This window comes from Ceratocystis lukuohia, assembly GCF_044167205.1.
Source record: "Ceratocystis lukuohia strain C4212 chromosome Unknown Supercontig10_pilon, whole genome shotgun sequence".
Classification (NCBI taxonomy): domain Eukaryota; kingdom Fungi; phylum Ascomycota; class Sordariomycetes; order Microascales; family Ceratocystidaceae; genus Ceratocystis; species Ceratocystis lukuohia.
In genome coordinates this window covers 408966-427268 of record NW_027263529.1, presented here as the reverse complement: position 1 = coordinate 427268, position 18303 = coordinate 408966, and the positions used below count along the sequence as shown (strand labels likewise).

Sequence of the window (18303 nt, the reverse complement as noted above, 5' to 3'; positions counted from 1 at the left end):
GGCCTTCCTTGACGGGGTAGCTACCTCTTTGTCAAACCATCCGCACCCTTCACTCCCAGCCAATAGATGAAACTGGGCTGAATGGAGCCAATTTTCTGGCCGATTTCCCAAGCTGTGGTGTCCTGTCCATTCCCAGTGTTGCAAGATGCAAATCTTGATAGCCAGTCAATAAGGATGGGATTCCCTTCGCATAATGATTTGAAGGTCTGATTTAAGGTTTTTTTCGTCTTTTTTCCTTTTTCCTTCCTGGTAACCGCCCGAGAAGGGAAGCCAGGGGCAAGCCGTCGTGGAAAAGCGGGTCCATTGTACCACTGTCTGGCTTAAAAATCTGCATGGCTAGAAATGGGGTTGTGTTTCACAAACGCCGTAGAGCGGCTTCTAGTCCAATGAAGTAAACGCTAAAAAAGTTAGCTGTTGATTGGGTGAGTAATCTAGCGCAAAGTGTTTTGTGGGACTTACCTTGTTCTATTTTGGAAACACAATGCGCTTGTGCTAAGGTTATTGTTGGCTTGTTGACAAACTACACTGGCGCCTTGTCCAACATAGAATTTTGCTAAACTTAGTTGATATGATCCCATTGTTCAGTCGCGTGGGTGGAACAACGTGGCTTCCTGTGGGAGGGCTCCTATCAGGACGGGGCTTTTCACAGGAACAACTCAGCACACTGTTGGGCTTTCTATTTTTGTAAGTGGGGTCGAATGATGAGCGTAGAGATTGACATTTGCGAACATCTGACTTAGCATTTGATCTTGGGGTGTACGGGTATGCTGATCTTTGATGCGTAGCCCCTGATGCTAATAATGCGCCAGTTAAAAGAAGTGTATGTATAGCTTGGTTGATTAAGAAAAAAAGAGTTACCCGAACCCTCGTATTGATATATAGGACCAACCCCTAATGCTGGCAAACGTAACTGATAAATCTTGGCCAAAAAACAAAACATAAACTGGCTTCAAGATCATCTTCTCATGAGAATGAGGCAGATCTATGAGCACATGTGGAAGAGAAAAGAAAAGAACTAAGCCCCTAAATCAGGACCGCTGCTGGCCCAAAGGCCACGGCAAAAACCAGCCATCAATAAATCATCTATCTAATCATGATCCAACAACCGGATCGAAGAATGTACAGAAAGGAAACGCAAGCACTGTGATAACAGTTCTAAGCACATGTGAATGGAGCATCTTAACATCGAGCTGTGACTAGGATGCATAATAGTAACTGAAGAATTTTACAGGCTACCATTCATTAGTTTGAACGGATTCTGAGAGACTAAGCTGCTGGGCGTCTCGCAGCGAGGCCCGTTTATGGCTGATGCGCTGATAATCTGTAGGTACTTTCTCATCCTCTTCAGAACCATCATCACGGCGCCGCTTGCCCAAAGTTGTAAGGGGACTGGCAGCCTCACTTGCCCTGTCAAAGCTTTGGGTTCTGTTGCCCGCGTCCCAAGGACTACGAGTATCCCATTGTTGGCCAGGAATGCAAGAAGCTCCAGGCTGACCCACGGCAGCAGGCCACATGGCCTTCGACTCAGAGGGCCAGAATCCTTGGGAGTCGTCGCGGCTGTCGTCCTGCCAAGCATTGGCTGACTTGTCGACGATAGTGGGCTCATAAGGAGAGGCTGATCCTCCGTTTCCAGGTTGTTGCTGGGACCAGGTTTCTAAAGACGAAGCAACGTCCCATGCGCCCAAAGATGGTTCACAAACGCCACTGTTAAACGATTGGGTAACAGAAGCTAGATACGGGTTCTGGGGGTGGGCTCCAGCGGCGTCTCCCACCATTTCAGGATTGGCGTTTACGTGAGGATCCATTTGGGTGCTTAGTCCTGAAGGCATGAAGCTGTGAGAAAGGGCATGGGCGTCATATCCAGGGTGATACAAGCCGGCAGTAGGCGGAGGAGTAGGAGCGCCCGATAAGGCACCAGACAGTACATCGCTGTTTGTGTCAAGACTTCCATGACTACTGCTGCTTATTGATCCAATGCCCCTCATGATCGGGGCAGTCGGCCAAGCAGGAGCCATTCGGTCAGCCATATTGTTGTGGGCCTGTGGGATGTTGGCGGACGTTGGTGAAGTAATTGAGTTGGTTGACATAGCCATAGCAGTGGCTTGGTCAGCACTAATATAAGCTTGCTGCTGATGGTACTCCGAGGTCGGATCATTTACAGTTAAAAACCTCCACGCGGTAGACGGAGATACATCATGGCGTGAGGCACTGCCACGGGGCTTGAAAGCACCGTTGAAACGCCACATAATTAGGGCCTGGCGGTTCCAGCGTGTCTCATGCCCAGGATAGCAAGGTGACGACCATAGTTCTTGAACCATAACAACCTGGGAGATTAGGTCTTCAGCAGCAGCCTCACTTTCACGCGGGTCACCCTCACGATTGCGATTGGCGTGGCAGGTGGCAATTTGAAGCATGGAAGCCCAATTATTGATGGGGAAAGGGACCTTAATTTCCTTGCGAGGATGACTCGCGCAATCGCAGACAACCCTTGTTGTTCCACAGTCCGGGTGATGGACATACTGAGTTCCGATCTCTTCAGTCATTTCTTCTGTTAGAGGGTCATCAGGGCTCGCACAAAGCTCCCGAGGGCGCGTCAAACGGGTGACACTTCTCCATCTGTGGCTTTGTAATGCATTGGACGCAATCGACATTTCAACTAGCACGTTAAGCCAAGCACTGGAGTGGAATGTCGTCCTATGCAACTCCAGCGACACCGACATCTCAATGATTGTCAACGGAGCCTCATGCTGCGGCTCGGGTAGGTTAAGTTTTTCGACGATTGCAGGGGCAGTCTTTTCCCAGCTGCGGACAAGTTCTTTGGCCGTGTCTGACTCCTTTTGGCCAATGACTCGCGTGTACTCATGTAGAAGGATCCCTTCGGGTCTCCGAGCTCTGCTTCCATCACCCTCAAGGTTTTGGGCAAGGTGGGGATAGTTTTCTAGAGCTAGGGGCTTGCCATCAGCAGTTCGGGGTATCTTGTCGTGGCCAATCGAGATCTCACGGGATACGACACACATGGAACAAGTCTTGGGCCGGACAGTCACCATACAGTCTTGATCTAAAAGACCGGCGAAGTAGTCGTAGTTGGGGCGGACTTCAGGGAAGCGGCCCTCTGAGAGAGCAACAAGAACGGGATTGTTTTTTAGAGAGATGGTCTCGACTGTCTCTATCTCAGCAGCCCCTGGGGTTTTTTTGCCACTCTCCTTGTCACGAGCAGGGAAGAAGAAGTGAACTATCAAGTTAAATTATATTAGTTTGTGTGTAAATTTGAAATAGAAAAAGAATTGATTAGCATGATTCTTACAGTAGCGATGGTACTTGAAGAAGTTCTTCAGCACCTGGATATGGCTGGAAATTTGCTTGCGGCTTCTCCTCATGTTCTTGGCATCGGGGGCTTGACCAGACTTAAGACCCATGACATAGGCAATCCATACGTAGTCGCCAATCAACATATTCCGGCCATATTGTTGATGTCGCATGAAGTACTTTTTGCGACCCATGATAGGAATAAGCAAGAGAGCTTCAGACCTGTAGTGTTAGCAACAGAAGAATATGGCTGGCATTGGGATAGTCTGACTTACCATCAAGGAATGGATTCTCCAACTCCGGAGGCCAAATAGCAGCTTCCTTGTCTTGCCTTTGTTCCTGTCGGGCACGGTATTGTCTGAACTGAATAGAACGGTAGACGGGATTTCTCTCGGCATCGTCAGGCTGATAAATTGAAACAACAGAATCATGGCGCAGAGATGAGATTGAATGTCTCGGGGTGGCATATACATCATGCGCAGGGATAACAGTCTGTTGATGTAGGCCCTGTGGGGGCATTGAGGGGCCCATTGGAGGCGCCGGAAGACCATACAAGGCGCTGTATCCGCTCAGAATCTGTGAGTTATTGACATGTGGGTTTGTGCTGATACTTCTCATAGTATCGCGTCCAGAGGACATAGTATGAGCGCTTGGAGTAACAAAGTGTTGAGCACTGGCATCGAAGTCAAAACCGGGGTAGCGGGCAACTGAGCCATCCTCACCAGGGTATCCTGGCCGAGCGGACACTGGCACGGAAACGGAGTCCATAGTGAATGTGAATGAGTTTATGAATATGTTGGGCGTAGCTCAGGCGGTTGATGGTTGGCGCCTGCAAGTAACACCTTGGGGAACTTGGAAAGAATGGGATGAGGATGTTTGATGAAGAAAGGAAACTAGGCAGAGGGGAACTTGTCAAGGAAGCTAATATTAAAAATGAATAATGAAAGAAGATGATTATAAGCAGTAACAAAGATAGCGTGGCTCAAGGCTTAGGGTAAAGCAGAAAATAGAAATGAAGTCAAATGAACAAGTAAAACAACGTTTGCTTAGCGTGATAGTGAATGACAATTCCAAGAATCTCGGGATAGCGCAAGCCAGTAGAGTGGACTCTTGCAAGATCAAAAGACTGTATGGGACAGAGAGGAAGAGAAAGCTAGGCTGCAAGAACAGTCGACGCAAACTGATGAAGAGGAAAGAATTTTGAACGAGATTCCAAGCCGGGCCTGCGTTCCTTAAGACGTTGAGAAAGTTGGCAGCTGTGTTGTGACAGAGATAGTCTCCAATGGAAGTGATGTTGGGCACCACTTCTTGCCTAGGACTCTGATAGTCAGTCTAAAAGCCAAGGGACGGCTGTCTGGATTGTGGCACGATGACAACGGTATTTCGACTGGCGCGCAAGTTGTGCTAAAAGGCAGCTGGAGTTCGACTCCGTGACCTCGCTCAGGAATGAAGGGCGCCTAGCAACTCTGTCTATCGCCTCAGTGATCATATATATGACAAGAGGTGTGATTAGAGGACATAAGCAACCGCCCATTAGGAACTAAGGAAATCATAGGTGGTCGAGGGAAAGACAAGTCGGCTCCCAACAGCCAATATCCAAGCTTCCCTTTCAAATGGTTCTTCCGATGTGAAGGCCGCCTATATTCCACTCATCCATCCACCTGCACTTTGCTCTTCGACTCCTAGTAGTCGCCCCCTCCCCCACTAATGGCGTCTTGCAAGCCCGTGTGATTGCTACAAGGGAAGTACGAGTTGGCTTTAGCAGCATCACTAATCTCGTGGAGAAGGGGGAGGGACGAGGACTCTCTGCGTGCAAGCACATAGATGTGACTTGGAAGTTCTTCTCGAGCTCCTTCCGCCACCTATTCATGAGAAAAGGGTGTGAACCAGTGGTTGTCTTAGCCAGGGTCTGCAATACTCAAGGTACTAAAAAAGCCCACTTGTCATCGAAAAAGTAGACGATCAAGCATGTATGCAGACATCCCTAGGGTGGAGCCCAAAACTCCTAGATATATAGACACCCCCAGATTTGCATTTTCATCCCACCAGTGGTCTAGCGCGGGTAGCGTTTACAAGCAAAACCCTAGTACTAGCATGCCATCACCTTCTCATAGATAAGTTTATCGTAGTATCGCGAGCTAGCTGTTGATCATGGATGGCCTTTCGTATTGCTTGTCAACGTCTCTTCTTAGGATCAATCCAAAGGGTTTATCATTGGACACGCGTTTTTTCCGCAGTCTTTTGTAAAGTTCTGTTAGTCCCTGTGCTGAGTCCAACCTCTGACGCAAAGTGGCACGCAAGGGAGCGGATGATTGAACAAATGGTCTGTCCTGTTCTCATAGATGGCAACAAGTACTGGATACAAGCACCCCTCCCTATCCTTCTCCCTCTGTTGCGCTAGGGCTAGGGTGTGGGCTCGAGCTCAACACTTACAGGCCGATTACTTGCACAAATAACAGGCGTTCTCCTTCATGCGTAGTCCTTGAACTATAAGAGAGTGCTATCAAAAGCTTTGTTAACATTGTGTCTAGTCCATGTCAAGATAGCAATGCCCATCAAAGATACTGCCCATGTACCAACGTTGATGTATCAGTACTCCCCTAAGGGTCTTGAGGAAGGACAGGCCATGGGCCATCGAAATATGTGTTGCACTGTGCCTGTACCTGAAAGGGAGTCATGTCTCTGATTTTGCTCGGGGGAACTGGGGTTTTGTTCTGTTGACCCTTTCTCGGTGAGCTGTAAAAAAGGATGTAGATGGATGAACAGGCAAAAGAAAAGGACAGGAAAAAAGGGACTGTCGAAATGCAGCATAAAACCATGGTAAGCTGAGATGCTCCAAAGGGTCCCACACCAATAGCCCACAAAAAGCTCCCACTGCCAACAATTCAGGCATGAACTATGAAAGGGCCACTGATTATTGTAGCCTTAGGGCTTTAAAAATACATTGCCTGTAGTACTTACTCTATTAGATGGAGTAGCTACTTAGTATAAGGGGAAAAAAAAAAAGAGCACAATTATGGCGGTGCTTCTAGTCCTTCCTTCCTCGAAACAACACAGCTGCCACTTGCCGCCGCCACCCAGTGATAAGCTCCCGGTTTTTTTATATTCTCCTGCAAGTCAATCCATGTCTCAATGAGAAGTATTGTCATCTTTCTTCCGCCTCTGCTTCTGCAACTTTTACTCGTCCTCCATCCGTGTCCTTCTTTTTTGCTTCCTGAAGCCCGTACCTTGCATCGCTTATGTCATGTCTGCCTCAAAACGCCAATCAACCGCTAGTCTGTTAAGGAACGTTAAGCACCAAACCCTACCATTAGCTAGTGTTCTTTTTGTGTTTTGGCCCTTGCTTTTAGTTAAAGCATTCTAGTCAGGGGTTCAGCAGCCGAAGCGAGAGCCTATACAGAACTATAGGTAGTATGTGTGTTCTGTATTTTAATGAAGCTTACTTAATATATCAGGGTTCCTTAAAGGGCGGGCAGAGTTATTAACGTCTAATGCTAATATCAGTCAATAAGATCCTATTTGGCCATCCAAAAGGGAACCATGTTGTTTGCACACCTAAGATAAAAAGGAATCCTGATGTTTGATGGGAAGAAAAGCCCTTTAGCAAATTAATTGAATATTTAGTTGGTCTTTTGTCTATATTGGGCGTGGCCCTGGCGGTATAGTAGAAATGATCATAGTGTGAAGAATATACGCACTAATGTAATGAATGCATCCACAAAACCCCAATCTATCCACACCTTCCCACTTTTTATTTTTTATTTTTGATCCCCTCTTGCTACGTGCAAAGCATCAGATGCAAGGTGTTATGCAGGTGCATGTGTATGTGTGTCTGACACTCCATGTCTCTGTCTTCATCCCGATCACTCATCTTGCCCCTCATCGCCTATAGTCACTCGTGTACGATCCCGATTGGTAAGCTGCTGGAGCCTGACCTTGTTGACCTGACTGCCAACCTTGCGTTGCATCTTCTCAATCTCCTCTTCAGCGTCGACAGCCTCAGCTTCAGCAAAGTCTAGAACCAGCTTGCGCCCCAACAAATGCGTGTCACGCAATGCGTTAAGCGCATTTTCGGCTTCTCTAGCAGTGACAAAATCGGCAAAGGCGAAACCACGCGAGGTGTGATTGAACTTTTTAGGTAGTCGGATAGACCGAAGCTGGCCGTAGGTGCTGAATAGGTTACGAATGTCTTTCTTGGATGCCTCAAACGGCAAGTTCTTAATAACAATCTTGGTTCGCTGGCCATGTAATTTCTTGGATTTGTCTTCGCGGCGACGCTCCTCAGCAGCATCTAAGCCCCGGTGGGAGGCCTTCAGAGCTAATGCGTGACCGTCCAGGTTGTAGCCTTGTAGAGCCTTGAGGGCGGCCTGGGCTTGTTCCTTTGTCTTGAACTCCGCAAAGCCAAAACCCATACTGAGAACCTTGCCAGGCTTCTTGGGGTCTTGCTTGGTCTTGACGCGGGCTGAAACAAATCCATCTTGCGACCGGAATGCAATTTCTAGCCCCTCTGTATTGGTGGCGAAGCTAAGATTACCCACAAACAACGAAGTTGTGTTTGCTTGAGCCGAGTCTTCAGCTTCTTCAGAAGCTTCGGTGAGCAGCTGCGTAACAGACAACTTTTGCACACCAAGTTTAGTAATTCCCTGTGTAGGCTCCACAGTCGTGGCCGCAGCAGAAGCGTTATCATCGCTAACTAAGAGATCGACTGGCGCCTTTTCAAGAAACAGGACTGACTCCTTTACCCGACGGTATGCGAGTCTAGCAAAGGCTGCTTTGGCATGGGCGGGAGAGGCCATCTGCACAATAGCAATAGTGCCGCTAGGAGGCATCAACACCTTGATAACAGTTCCATGTTCGGCAAACATATTACGCAATTCTTCGATCGTGGTGTTGAAAGGAAAGTTTTTCACTAGAATAGCAGTATCACCACGTTTTTGCTGCTTGAAAGCATCGATATTAACGCCATTTGCCATGAAGTAGGCTTTGGTTTCTTGGATGACTGTAGTCTCAGCAATGGCTTTCTTCACAGCAGCATCAGAAGAGGTAGGGTCAAGTAGCTCAGCCTTGGAGACGCCCAGGCGTTGCGCCATAGATGACACCACTGCATCTTGGTTCATGTAGAGAGAATTCCAGTTGAACGTATTGGAGGCCGCCTCTGCTCTCTTGCGAATAAGAGCCTGTTGCTTCAGAGGCAACTTGGCAAGGGCAAACTCATCGAGCTCGCCCTCTCTCTTTGAAGCAGCCGGAAGGATGTGGATCAGGCGACCCTGAAAGGAAACACCATCTGATCGCTGGAATGCTGCTACAGCAACTTCGGGATCAGTGAATCGTATGAGGGCAAAGCCTTTGCTTTTGCCAGCCGCTGTAGTAGGGATGTGAACCTATCCAGGTTGATGGAATGTTAATCATTTTGCTTCTATAGTGCAACTCTACAGGGTAGGCAGTGGGTAGTCAAAGTCATTTGAGTTGGGATACGAGGCTGTGTGGTGTGGTGGTTGGTAGTTGGTGGTTATGAATTCCTCCCCCATCCTGATCTCTTATCGCCACCAAAACAAAATAAAAAGCAGATAGTTTAAGTCGGAAAACAAATAAACAAAACAAAATTAACTTACCTCTTCAACAGCGCCAAATTTTTCAAAGTATTCGCGGAGATTCTCCTCTCTTGTCTCGTAAGATAAATTGCGAACAAAAATACGGCAAGTATGGCGGATAGTTGCTTCGTCTGTATCTTGTTCAGTCGCAGGCTTCCCACGCGCTGGTTGAGCAGTGCGCTCTTGAGGACTAGGATCAGCAACAGCAGTGGTCTCCATACTTGGAACAGCCTCGGAGTGGTCAGCTTTGGGCTCAGTAACATCTTTTGAAGGCGCAAGAGGCTTGATATCTTCTACATCAACTAGGTCTAGCATTCGGTTGGTACGAGATCGCAGCCAATCGTCATCATTAATATCCTGTGTAGCCTCTGCTGAAAGAGGTACAGGAGCCTTAGTCTCAGCGTCGACTTCCATACCTCCTCCCGACCCATTTACTTCTCCAGAAGCATTGCTAGTGGGTTGAATAGAGATGGCGGCCGTCTGGTGCACTGGTTGCGGCTCTGTAGCTTGGCGTTTGGGGGGGCGGGAAGGAATCTCTTCATATTCGTCATCGCTGGCATCTTCGCGCAAAAGTTGTTTAGTGGCTTGGGTCTCAGTATCTACGCCGAAGTCGGGGGTTTCAAGTCCACCCTTGCTAGACTGCATAACACTGATGAACTCTCGGAGTTTCGAGTCTGAAGCAGTAGGGTCGACAGCTTCCACACGCTTGCGCTTCTTAGCCTCAGAGGTGCCATGAACAAAATCATGAGCTTTAGACGCGGCGAGTGTGTTTGATTCGGTATTTGTAGCATTTGTGGCACGGTTGATGCGTCTTTTCAAAGATGGATCGTTGATCTGTTGCAACATAGGCATGGTTAGTAATGTGTGCATGAAACCCAATAACAACATACGAATAACTATAGGGCTCTCACAGGTTTGGCTAGCTCGACGCCGAGTTTACTCATGCGCATATATGAGCGGTTGAAATATTTAACAGCACCCAAAGCATCTTCTGGTGTTTTGAACCCAACATAACCAATTCTTCTTTGGGGAATGATTTTGACGTCTGTGACATTAGAACTATTGCTGGAGAAGTGTTTGCGCAAATCGGATTCGGTGATGTTTGGGGGCAGACCTCGAACAAATATGCGGGAGGAGTCAACAGAGTTTGGAGGGTTAGACATGATTAGCCGTTGTAAAGAATACCTGAACTAATGTCGAACTATGTTCTGAACAATGCGCAGATGACAGAAACTTCATGAAATCAAAAAAAATTAAACTTGGAGGTGGTTATGACAACTTTTTTTTATCTCTGTTATCACCACGTGACTTACCGCTATCCACCTCAACGCCATAAATCGCTTATCCAATAATGTTCTTTAACTTTATCCTGTCAACATGTATTTGTATCTTGAGGTTAGCCATATTGTTCATATGGACAGGAATATAAAGGGTCCTTTTTGGTTCTCCTTCTCGGTCCTTCTTGGGCGCTTTTTGTCCGTTGTTGTTTTTCCCTTCTGGCTCCCATTTCAGATTGAAATTTGGGCTCCCAGTATTCGTGTAACCATTCATGTACTTATACTTTTGGTCCTTCTGTCATATGCCAAATCCTAGTCGCATAGCTTCATTTTCTGTCAGGAGGTGTCGAAAGCCTTGTACCAGATTGCAGAGCATTGGATTTGACGATGCTTTAAGCCTAAAAGCTTGTACACGCCATCGCTGAAGCAAAACTATTATTTTCTTCTACTCCTATTTCTTTTCAGTTATCTGCATTTTCTCTAGTATTTGAAGATACTAAATCAACCACGCAAGTACAAGCCACGCTGTCAGTTGGGCTGCTAAGCTTCCTCATCAGATGTCACCACTTTGCTAACAGAATATTGTCTAGTCTAGTCTTGATCAACAAACCTAAATCTAGATCTCGTGTTTCTATTTGGGTCAAATTAAACATCCACCGCTTCCGAAACCATGGCCGACATAAAACCCGCAGACCCTTCTAGCCCTGTGGCTTCTACTTCCCAGGCTCCTGGTCCAAATGATGTGAAGCTAGAGGGTAAGCTTTATATTCTATACCCCAACTATCCGGAATACCTTGATGTAGACCTAGATGGCCTAGCTTAATTCTTCCTGTCACGTCTTTTTCACCTTTCACTATCGCCAACCCATGTACTAACAAAGATTGTTGTTTGTAGCCCAGATCAAGTCTGCTGATATGGTGAGAAGACTACTAGTCTGGATACGTATCAACGAGACGTCAAACTGACGTAGATGTGGATCCAATATAGGCCGAAGACATGCAACAAGAAGTAATTGAAATTGGTAGGTCGTATACCAATAATTTCTGCCTCATCAGGCTAGATACATAGCAGTTAGCAGAACATCAAGTATTGACATGTACAACAGCCCAAGCCGCGATGCAAAAGTACACCATTGAAAAGGTACGCTCCTATGCCGTTTTCTCTCATATTAGGCAGAGTTCTAACGCTGAAGACAGGACATTGCGCAACACATTAAGAAAACCGTATGTTGATATCACAAAAACAGTACTTTATTCGAGTATCGAAGGCTAAGATCCACATACAGTTTGATGACCGCAAGGGCCCTACCTGGCATTGCATCGTTGGTCGCAACTTTGGCAGCTTTGTTACCCACGGTATGTCGATTTTAGATATTACTCTACCTTGAATCAAGGATTGGTTTATGATTTCCATGTCACGCTAACCAATCGCTTTGGTACAGAAACGAAGCACTTCTTGTACTTTTACCTAGGCCACTGCGCTATTCTGCTTTTCAAGACCCAGTAATCCTCCGGGTTGCAAATCCTCTTCAGATGCCCGGCCATTCCAAGATTTTAGGACGTCCAGTGGAACTTGGGCCATTATTGCATACCAAGATGAGCCATCTCATGTATGTAAAATTGGACAGAAACGGTCTCTCTTTTTCCCCATGGATATTTGGCTTATGAACTGATACCTAGCATTACAATGTACCGTATCGGTTGAATATCAACGTCATTAGCATTCAGAGACCAAGAACAAAGTGTGCTTGTTTTATTTTGTGGCAGACATGAGATACTTCCTAGTGGAAATTCCCCATGGATCAGCAGAAACACAGGCTAAGTAATTGCTTGCTATCATTCTAGCTTGTGTAGTACCAACAGAGCTAACGAAAACCAAAACAAACCCCTTTTGACTGGATGGCTTGTGCTAAATGATATGGTGTTGACTTCAGAGAAAGAAGCTTAAGTGGAAACGAGCATTTTATCAAGCAAAAGTCCAAATGTCTACCAACACATGTTGATAGGCATGTTATCATACGAATAAAGGAGGGTAATGTAATAGATGATGTCAGACAAGATTATGGATGTTACATCAGTACGCATTTACCAAATCTCATGCCTTGCCCTTGCTTTATAACCAACTACCGTCTTGTTGGCGCTCAAAGGCTATTCAATTCTTCATGCAATAGCATACAGAGTCTTGAACTACTTTCAACGCTATGTACAAAAAAACACAACGAGGTGGTAGGCGTTATTTCTTTATCATTTTACGCACGCAACCAACGATATGATGGGTTTGGAGGGGGAGGGGAAGTTTCATGTTAACCTGATGAAGCCGGCAATTGTCTTTCATATATATTCATTCTTGCCGGGTCGTTTGGATTCGTATTACTAAATTTAAAGTAATAACCATCCATTGCTTTCCTTCTCAATTGGGTAATTAGATACAGACACTGATAGAAGAGATGTCGAAACCTTAAACCAGAGCAATATTTGAGTTGATAAGAAACTTTGTTCCCTACTTTCTTCAGTGTGTTTATCATAGCGCCAGAAACCTATCCGTAGGCTTGAGCCTAAGACCGCGATTAACCCTAAATTTGAGCTACATTCTGCGTAACTTTAGCGATGAAGGATCAAGAGCCAAGCCGTTTCAAGGTCTGTACGTTACCAACATGACGACAGAGTCGATAATGGGTGACGCATCGTGAGTAATAGCGATTGGCGACAAAGGACTTGAGAAATCGCTGCCTTTCCGTCAAGCGCGCCTTTGCGCACATTATACTACTCAATTAAATGGCCTGACGGTTGGTGGAGAGGCCCGGCCTAGATTTAGATATCCGGATCCTTCCCTATCTACCCGCTTATGTAACTAGAACCTCGGGCCTAGCTGCTTGGTCTGTTCTCACATACCAAAGCATACCATTGAGAACAATTTATTTGTTGCTCTTAGTTAATCGCTTTTGTGCCGCTCACAATCTAGGAGGATATTCTCTCCTTGTTTTCTTTTTCCACATTCCCTTTCCCCCTAACAGCTCGCTTGGTGCGAGGTCCTGTTTTGGATGTGTTCAGAAAAAACGCCTTGTGTGATCAGCAAGGTGCTGCATCTGCATGGTATATGTCGGGGTTGCCGTACAAGATTGAAACAGTTTTTAGAGGAACAGGTCAGGTCACATAACAAGTGTGCACGAGAGGACGGGAAGAGACAAATATGGGCAAAACAAACCTGAAAACGAAGGGCGGCGCCAACTACAACTAGCGCTGATAACATTGTTTACTGTGTTTTTATATTTGTATTCACACCAAAACCCTCCAAGTGCCATGCAAGCACAGGCAGAAGGAAGTAGAGGCCGATGCAGACACAAGGGAAAACATGCATCATCATCCGCCACTGTCCTTTTTCCTCCGCTCTCGTTGTGGGGCTCATTGTAAGGGCACAGCTACAAAGCTGTGTAATTATTGTAATTATTACGTGAAGGCCCCCTGCAAAAGCATAAAGAATTGTACACTGACTGGCTCATGCGACTAAAAGCAAGGGAGAGGAAGGGAGGAAGGGCAGATTGTATACAGGTGCGTGTTATGTCTAGGAAGGAAGGCAAATAAAAGGACGTGCCTGTGATGTATATGTGTTTGTGCATACCGCGATGAGAGGGAGGAAGGATGTGGAATATGTACTATGTATGTCAAGGAAGCTGACCGACTTGTCTTGTCGGCCAGCAGGCTGGATGCTTTACTCTTGGCTAAGAGAGTACGTATCCGCATATTTAGGCTCTTGTTTCGTAGGATAATTTTCCTAATTTCATTCTATTTGCTGAGTAAATGCCGGAAAATTATTGTTTTTTATTATATCTAGAGTTAAAGAATGAAAGAGAAGAAGAACAAGGTAGTTGTGAGTCTAATGAAGGTATAGTTATAGTGCTGCGCCTGCAAAAGGGTACGGTAAGTCCAGGCCAATATGTTTTCATTAGCTTGCACGGCCCATGGACCCCTTGTTAACAATCCCCGACTCGCAGCTCCACTTTGGGGATGGTGAATAGATCGGCACTGTATGGTGGCAACTAGAGCTACAGTGCTAAGCTCTGACCGGTGCAGTAGCAGAGTTGTATCTCTGATAGTACGCTCACAGTCAGGATACAATATATGCACTGTACGTACACCTTCCGCATGATTACATGGTTCTCGTTCTTTTGGGTCTCTCTTTCCTAGTTAATAGTGCAAGTCCTCCCAGCGCCTTGTTCCTTCATTGCTACTTGTTTGCTGCTCTGCGTCTTTAACTTAATTGCGCGTTGTATTTCTTGCTTCTATCTCTAGCCATCAACCTTCTATCCTTAAGATAGAATTCTCAGAGAAGATTGGCGATTAACTTCTCAGAACTTCTTCAGCGTCTTGTGCTAGTTATTTGTTATTCAGGCTTGAAGTGCCGATCTTCTACGGCGCATTTCTTCAATTAGCTTAGCCCGACTAGCTGCAAGACAACCAACCGTCCTGTCTATCTACCCAAAATAGTCACGTCAGGTCGTTGTCTCTTTTCGCAAGTGGCTGCCCTCTTTTTCGTCTCTATTTGCTGGTTGGACGAGAAGCGACCACAGCCATCACAAGAACCACACATCCACCACGACCGAACTTGCGCCACTGCCTAATTATCGCAACTGCTTCGCTGTTTTGGGCGTCCACTTGTATATTCTTTCCTGGGTTTTTATTTCTTTTCGGTTCTTGCCTTCTTTAATTATTCCGCCTGCGAAAAGCCTAGCATTCAGCCTGATCGTTTGCTCCTGCTGTTTTGGTTGACCATGTAACTTCCTGTTTTCACAGTTCTGTGTACACTTTGAATATTGCTTCACCAGCGGCCTATTTTTTTTTTTTGACCTTTCCCATTTTCAATTCTCTTTCTATTTTTCTCCTTCATTTTCTCATCGTTTTCTTTTGCATCTTTCGTTTTTATTTCACCTTCACTTTTTTTTTCTCTCTTTGCAGCCTTCTTTTCATTTCAGTCATTTTTTATACCTAGCCGTTTTTTTCTTTTTCATTTGTTTTCTTTTCTTCACCAGTTCCCTTGTCATCCCTCGACGTGATTGCCTCTTCAGCTGACTTGGTGAAGAAGGCCCTTCGCGAGAGTTTGCTAGATTTCTGTATTGTCACACCGCCAGCCTCTTATCTATTTCCGTATCCTTCTTTGCTGCAGATATTCTGGGCACAAGGTGCTCCTTGTGAGTTTTATGGCATCATCGTCCAAAGTACCCTACGACTCTAACGCTTCGCGATGCTTTTATAACAGTTCATTCTCGTCTCTCTTCCAAAGCCTCCACATTTCGATACAACGAATTGACCAGACTATACGCCGAAAAACTGACCGCAAGCTTCCTATTGAACCGTTTCCCGCTGCCGTGAATCCGGGCCCTCCCCCCATCCCTTTTTCATAGAAAGCTCCTGTCACTGGGCGGTTTTCGACTCTCCTGGTCACTCAGACTGGAAGATTTGTCAACAACAATACTAGAGAGTCCTCGTACATACCTTCATACCATGGCACCACCGCTCAAGGTCCCTGATACAGGGTTGGTCCTCTGTGACAGCTCAGATTCCTCTACAAACCCAAAGCTTCCCATACAAGCATTTACTTTGACTTTGGACAAGCTTGCATTGGAGGACATGATACGATGCGTCCAAAATGGCGACGAAATATCGTTGTCATTGGGGAAGCTACCCGTAAGCCTTCATGAGCAAAGAGAACAAACATTCGAGACTACCCAATGACTAACGTCTGCTATACAGACTCTCAACTATAGCAGCACTTCGTACAAAATCCCCAAATCAGAGACATCCAATCCCCACGATCTATTCTTCACCCAACCTTTCGAGTCCTTGCGCAAGGCACACAGAGTCCCCGTCGTTTCAGATTTGTACACAAAACTTCCAAAAGCACAACCCAAGAAGCGTACCACTACAAAGTCAGAACCTCTTTCTCCTATCAGCTCCAGTCAGCGTGAAAGCATAGCCCCTGCAAGCAACAAATCACCGAACCTTAACTCTGACTTAGAAATCTTGCAAAACTCTATGGCTCGACATGAGGCTGCGCGGGGAAACACGTTGGTCCTTGGCGGTGTGCCCCCAACTGATATCAGAGGCAGCAAAAACAAAAGTCAATTGCTTCGCGCTGCAGAAAGCCTTAATTCACAAACTGACTCTTCTTCGGGCTCCATCAAAAGCGCTTCGCCTGGAGTTGAGAATACCGCTCACGCGAAAACGCAGAATATTCTTGAGCGAAACAAACTCCAAAGAGTTATGGTTGTCCATGAGCTAGCTGTCAGGGATCAGGCCACTGAGTATCTACGCGAGAAATGGACCGGGAAAATGGAAGAATTTGATGCTGCGCTACACAAGGCGGCCGAATTCGATTCGACTAGCAAGACCTGGAGTCTCGCAAAAAATTACTGGAAGGAGCTCGACGTGTGGAATTACGATTACGACAGCGAACAAGAGAGGCAGGAAGCCATCAACAACGCTATTTCTAAGTATGATCGGATGCGCCTTTCTCCTAACCAAGACGAATGGCAGCGTTTGCTCCCTGCGGATGAGCGCGGAAAGGGGAAGTGCCTGAGCAGGATTCAGGCAAACCTCATGAAAGGGCCCATGAGCTCGGTCAAGACAAGCGAAGATAAATCCGAAGCTATGAGCCGATCAAAATCGAACCCGCTTCCTAAGCCCACGAGTAAGAAGACGGAAAAGGAGAAACGAATTCCGGCCACTCATAGCGCTAAGAAAGCGACTGTCCCAAAAGCACCAAAGGTTAAGGCTTCTGCTACATCGACTGCTGCCTCTGGGGCATCCTCAACTCCATCATCTGTGACTGCTGCGGCAAATGTGCCCAAGAAAAATTATCCCTTGTCTTCTGAGTTCGTTACCAGTGATATGAGCGATAGCGAGTCACACGCTTCTGTCACTGCTGCATCTTTAGATGAACCCCGAACAACTTCTAATGCCCGAAAGCCATCTCCCACAGTGTCATCTAGCAAGTCCACGACTCGAGATAGCCCAACAAAGCCACGCCCTGCAAAGCCTGGAGCTTCATCTTCAAAGCTTGCTGGATCTCCGACTAAGTCTTTATCTAGTGCAAAAATAGCCTCTAAGGTTGTCCCAACAAAGACCACCGTTGTAAAGTCTACCAAAACTGCAACTTCTAAGAGACATCGAGAAGATGAAGATGATGATGACAGCTCTAGTTCTGGCACTCCGCTAAGCAAACGCCACAAGGCCAAGGCAGGGAATGGAACAACAAATACAACTTCATCTGCACTCGCAAGTCTTGCTTCATCCAAAAATCGTTCATCTGAGACTTTGCGTTTTTCTGCCATATCTTCATCCAATGGCATCAAAAAGACCGGATCCCCCCTTGCCAGGAACTCTCCTGCACCAGTTTCAGAACCCCCCGAAACCCAGGCTCGGCCCCGTGTTGCAGAAAAGTCTGCAGCTGTGAAGAGGCGCCCTATAGAAACTGAACGGGATGCCCCCAAGCCTAATAAGACTAGTAGCGTCAAGAGCAAGGAAACGGCCAAGGAATTGGCTACAGAGACAAAGGATGGCGATGGGCGCAAAGCTAAACGTCCTCATGCCCCCCCTGAAGAGCTCATTAACAAGGCTGCGCGATTCAAGCTCAATTATGAGCGATATGCCAAACTGCATGCCCAGATTGTCAACACAGAGAACCCACGCAAGGATCAGGTTGATTATTTAACTGACCTTCGAGAGAAACTGAAGGATATGAAGTCAACCATATACTATGAGCATTTGCTGAGTTACAACTCGTGAATGCCGTATTCTCCGCGGGAGGCACTGTTCCGAGCCAGCGGCCTGACTTCAATCTTCGGTGGGCACACTCCCCATCCCTAACCGCCATTTTTATTACATTCTTTCCTTTTTTTTTCTCATATGCTTGTCTTCTGCTTCCTTATTGCTTCTCGTTTATCTACTCTATGACGATCGATATGTGGGTTATTTGTTATTTCAACGCATCAAGATACTTGCTTCTATACGATGGCGGTGCTTCTTCCTCAACCATTACGTTTTGTGTTGGATTAACTTTTTTTCCTTTTGTCTCCCTTTTTCCCACGTTGAATGGATAGTTCTTTTTTGTTTTTTTGTTTACTGGCCAATGGA

The 18303-nt window shown here is 46.3% G+C and overlaps 4 protein-coding genes across 4 annotated transcripts; 2 read left to right on the top strand and 2 right to left on the bottom strand.

Annotated features, from left to right (window-relative positions):
• Positions 1-1232: 1232 nt before the first annotated feature.
• On the bottom strand, positions 1233-4074 carry HOO65_100094 (Conidiophore development regulator abaA; the record flags this gene model as incomplete). The annotated part of the gene is made up of 3 exons (XM_071004650.1): positions 1233-3232; positions 3305-3520; positions 3582-4074. The coding sequence occupies 3 exons, from the start codon at positions 4072-4074 to the stop codon at positions 1233-1235; spliced, it is 2709 nt and encodes a 902-aa protein (XP_070855871.1).
• Positions 4075-7169: 3095 nt separating this feature from the next.
• Positions 7170-10060, bottom strand: HOO65_100093 (Multiple RNA-binding domain-containing protein 1; the record flags this gene model as incomplete). Its single annotated transcript, XM_071004649.1, has 3 exons — positions 7170-8687; positions 8919-9731; positions 9809-10060. The coding sequence occupies 3 exons, from the start codon at positions 10058-10060 to the stop codon at positions 7170-7172; spliced, it is 2583 nt and encodes an 860-aa protein (XP_070855870.1).
• Positions 10061-10844: 784 nt separating this feature from the next.
• On the top strand, positions 10845-11680 carry HOO65_100092 (dynein light chain; the record flags this gene model as incomplete). The annotated part of the gene is made up of 5 exons (XM_071004703.1): positions 10845-10929; positions 11280-11314; positions 11371-11397; positions 11460-11529; positions 11646-11680. 5 exons carry the CDS (start codon positions 10845-10847, stop codon positions 11678-11680), a joined length of 252 nt encoding a protein of 83 aa, XP_070855869.1.
• Positions 11681-15672: 3992 nt separating this feature from the next.
• On the top strand, positions 15673-17955 carry HOO65_100091 (uncharacterized protein; the record flags this gene model as incomplete). The annotated part of the gene is made up of 2 exons (XM_071004657.1): positions 15673-15855; positions 15922-17955. The coding sequence occupies 2 exons, from the start codon at positions 15673-15675 to the stop codon at positions 17953-17955; spliced, it is 2217 nt and encodes a 738-aa protein (XP_070855868.1).
• Between the last annotated feature and the right edge of the window lie 348 nt (positions 17956-18303).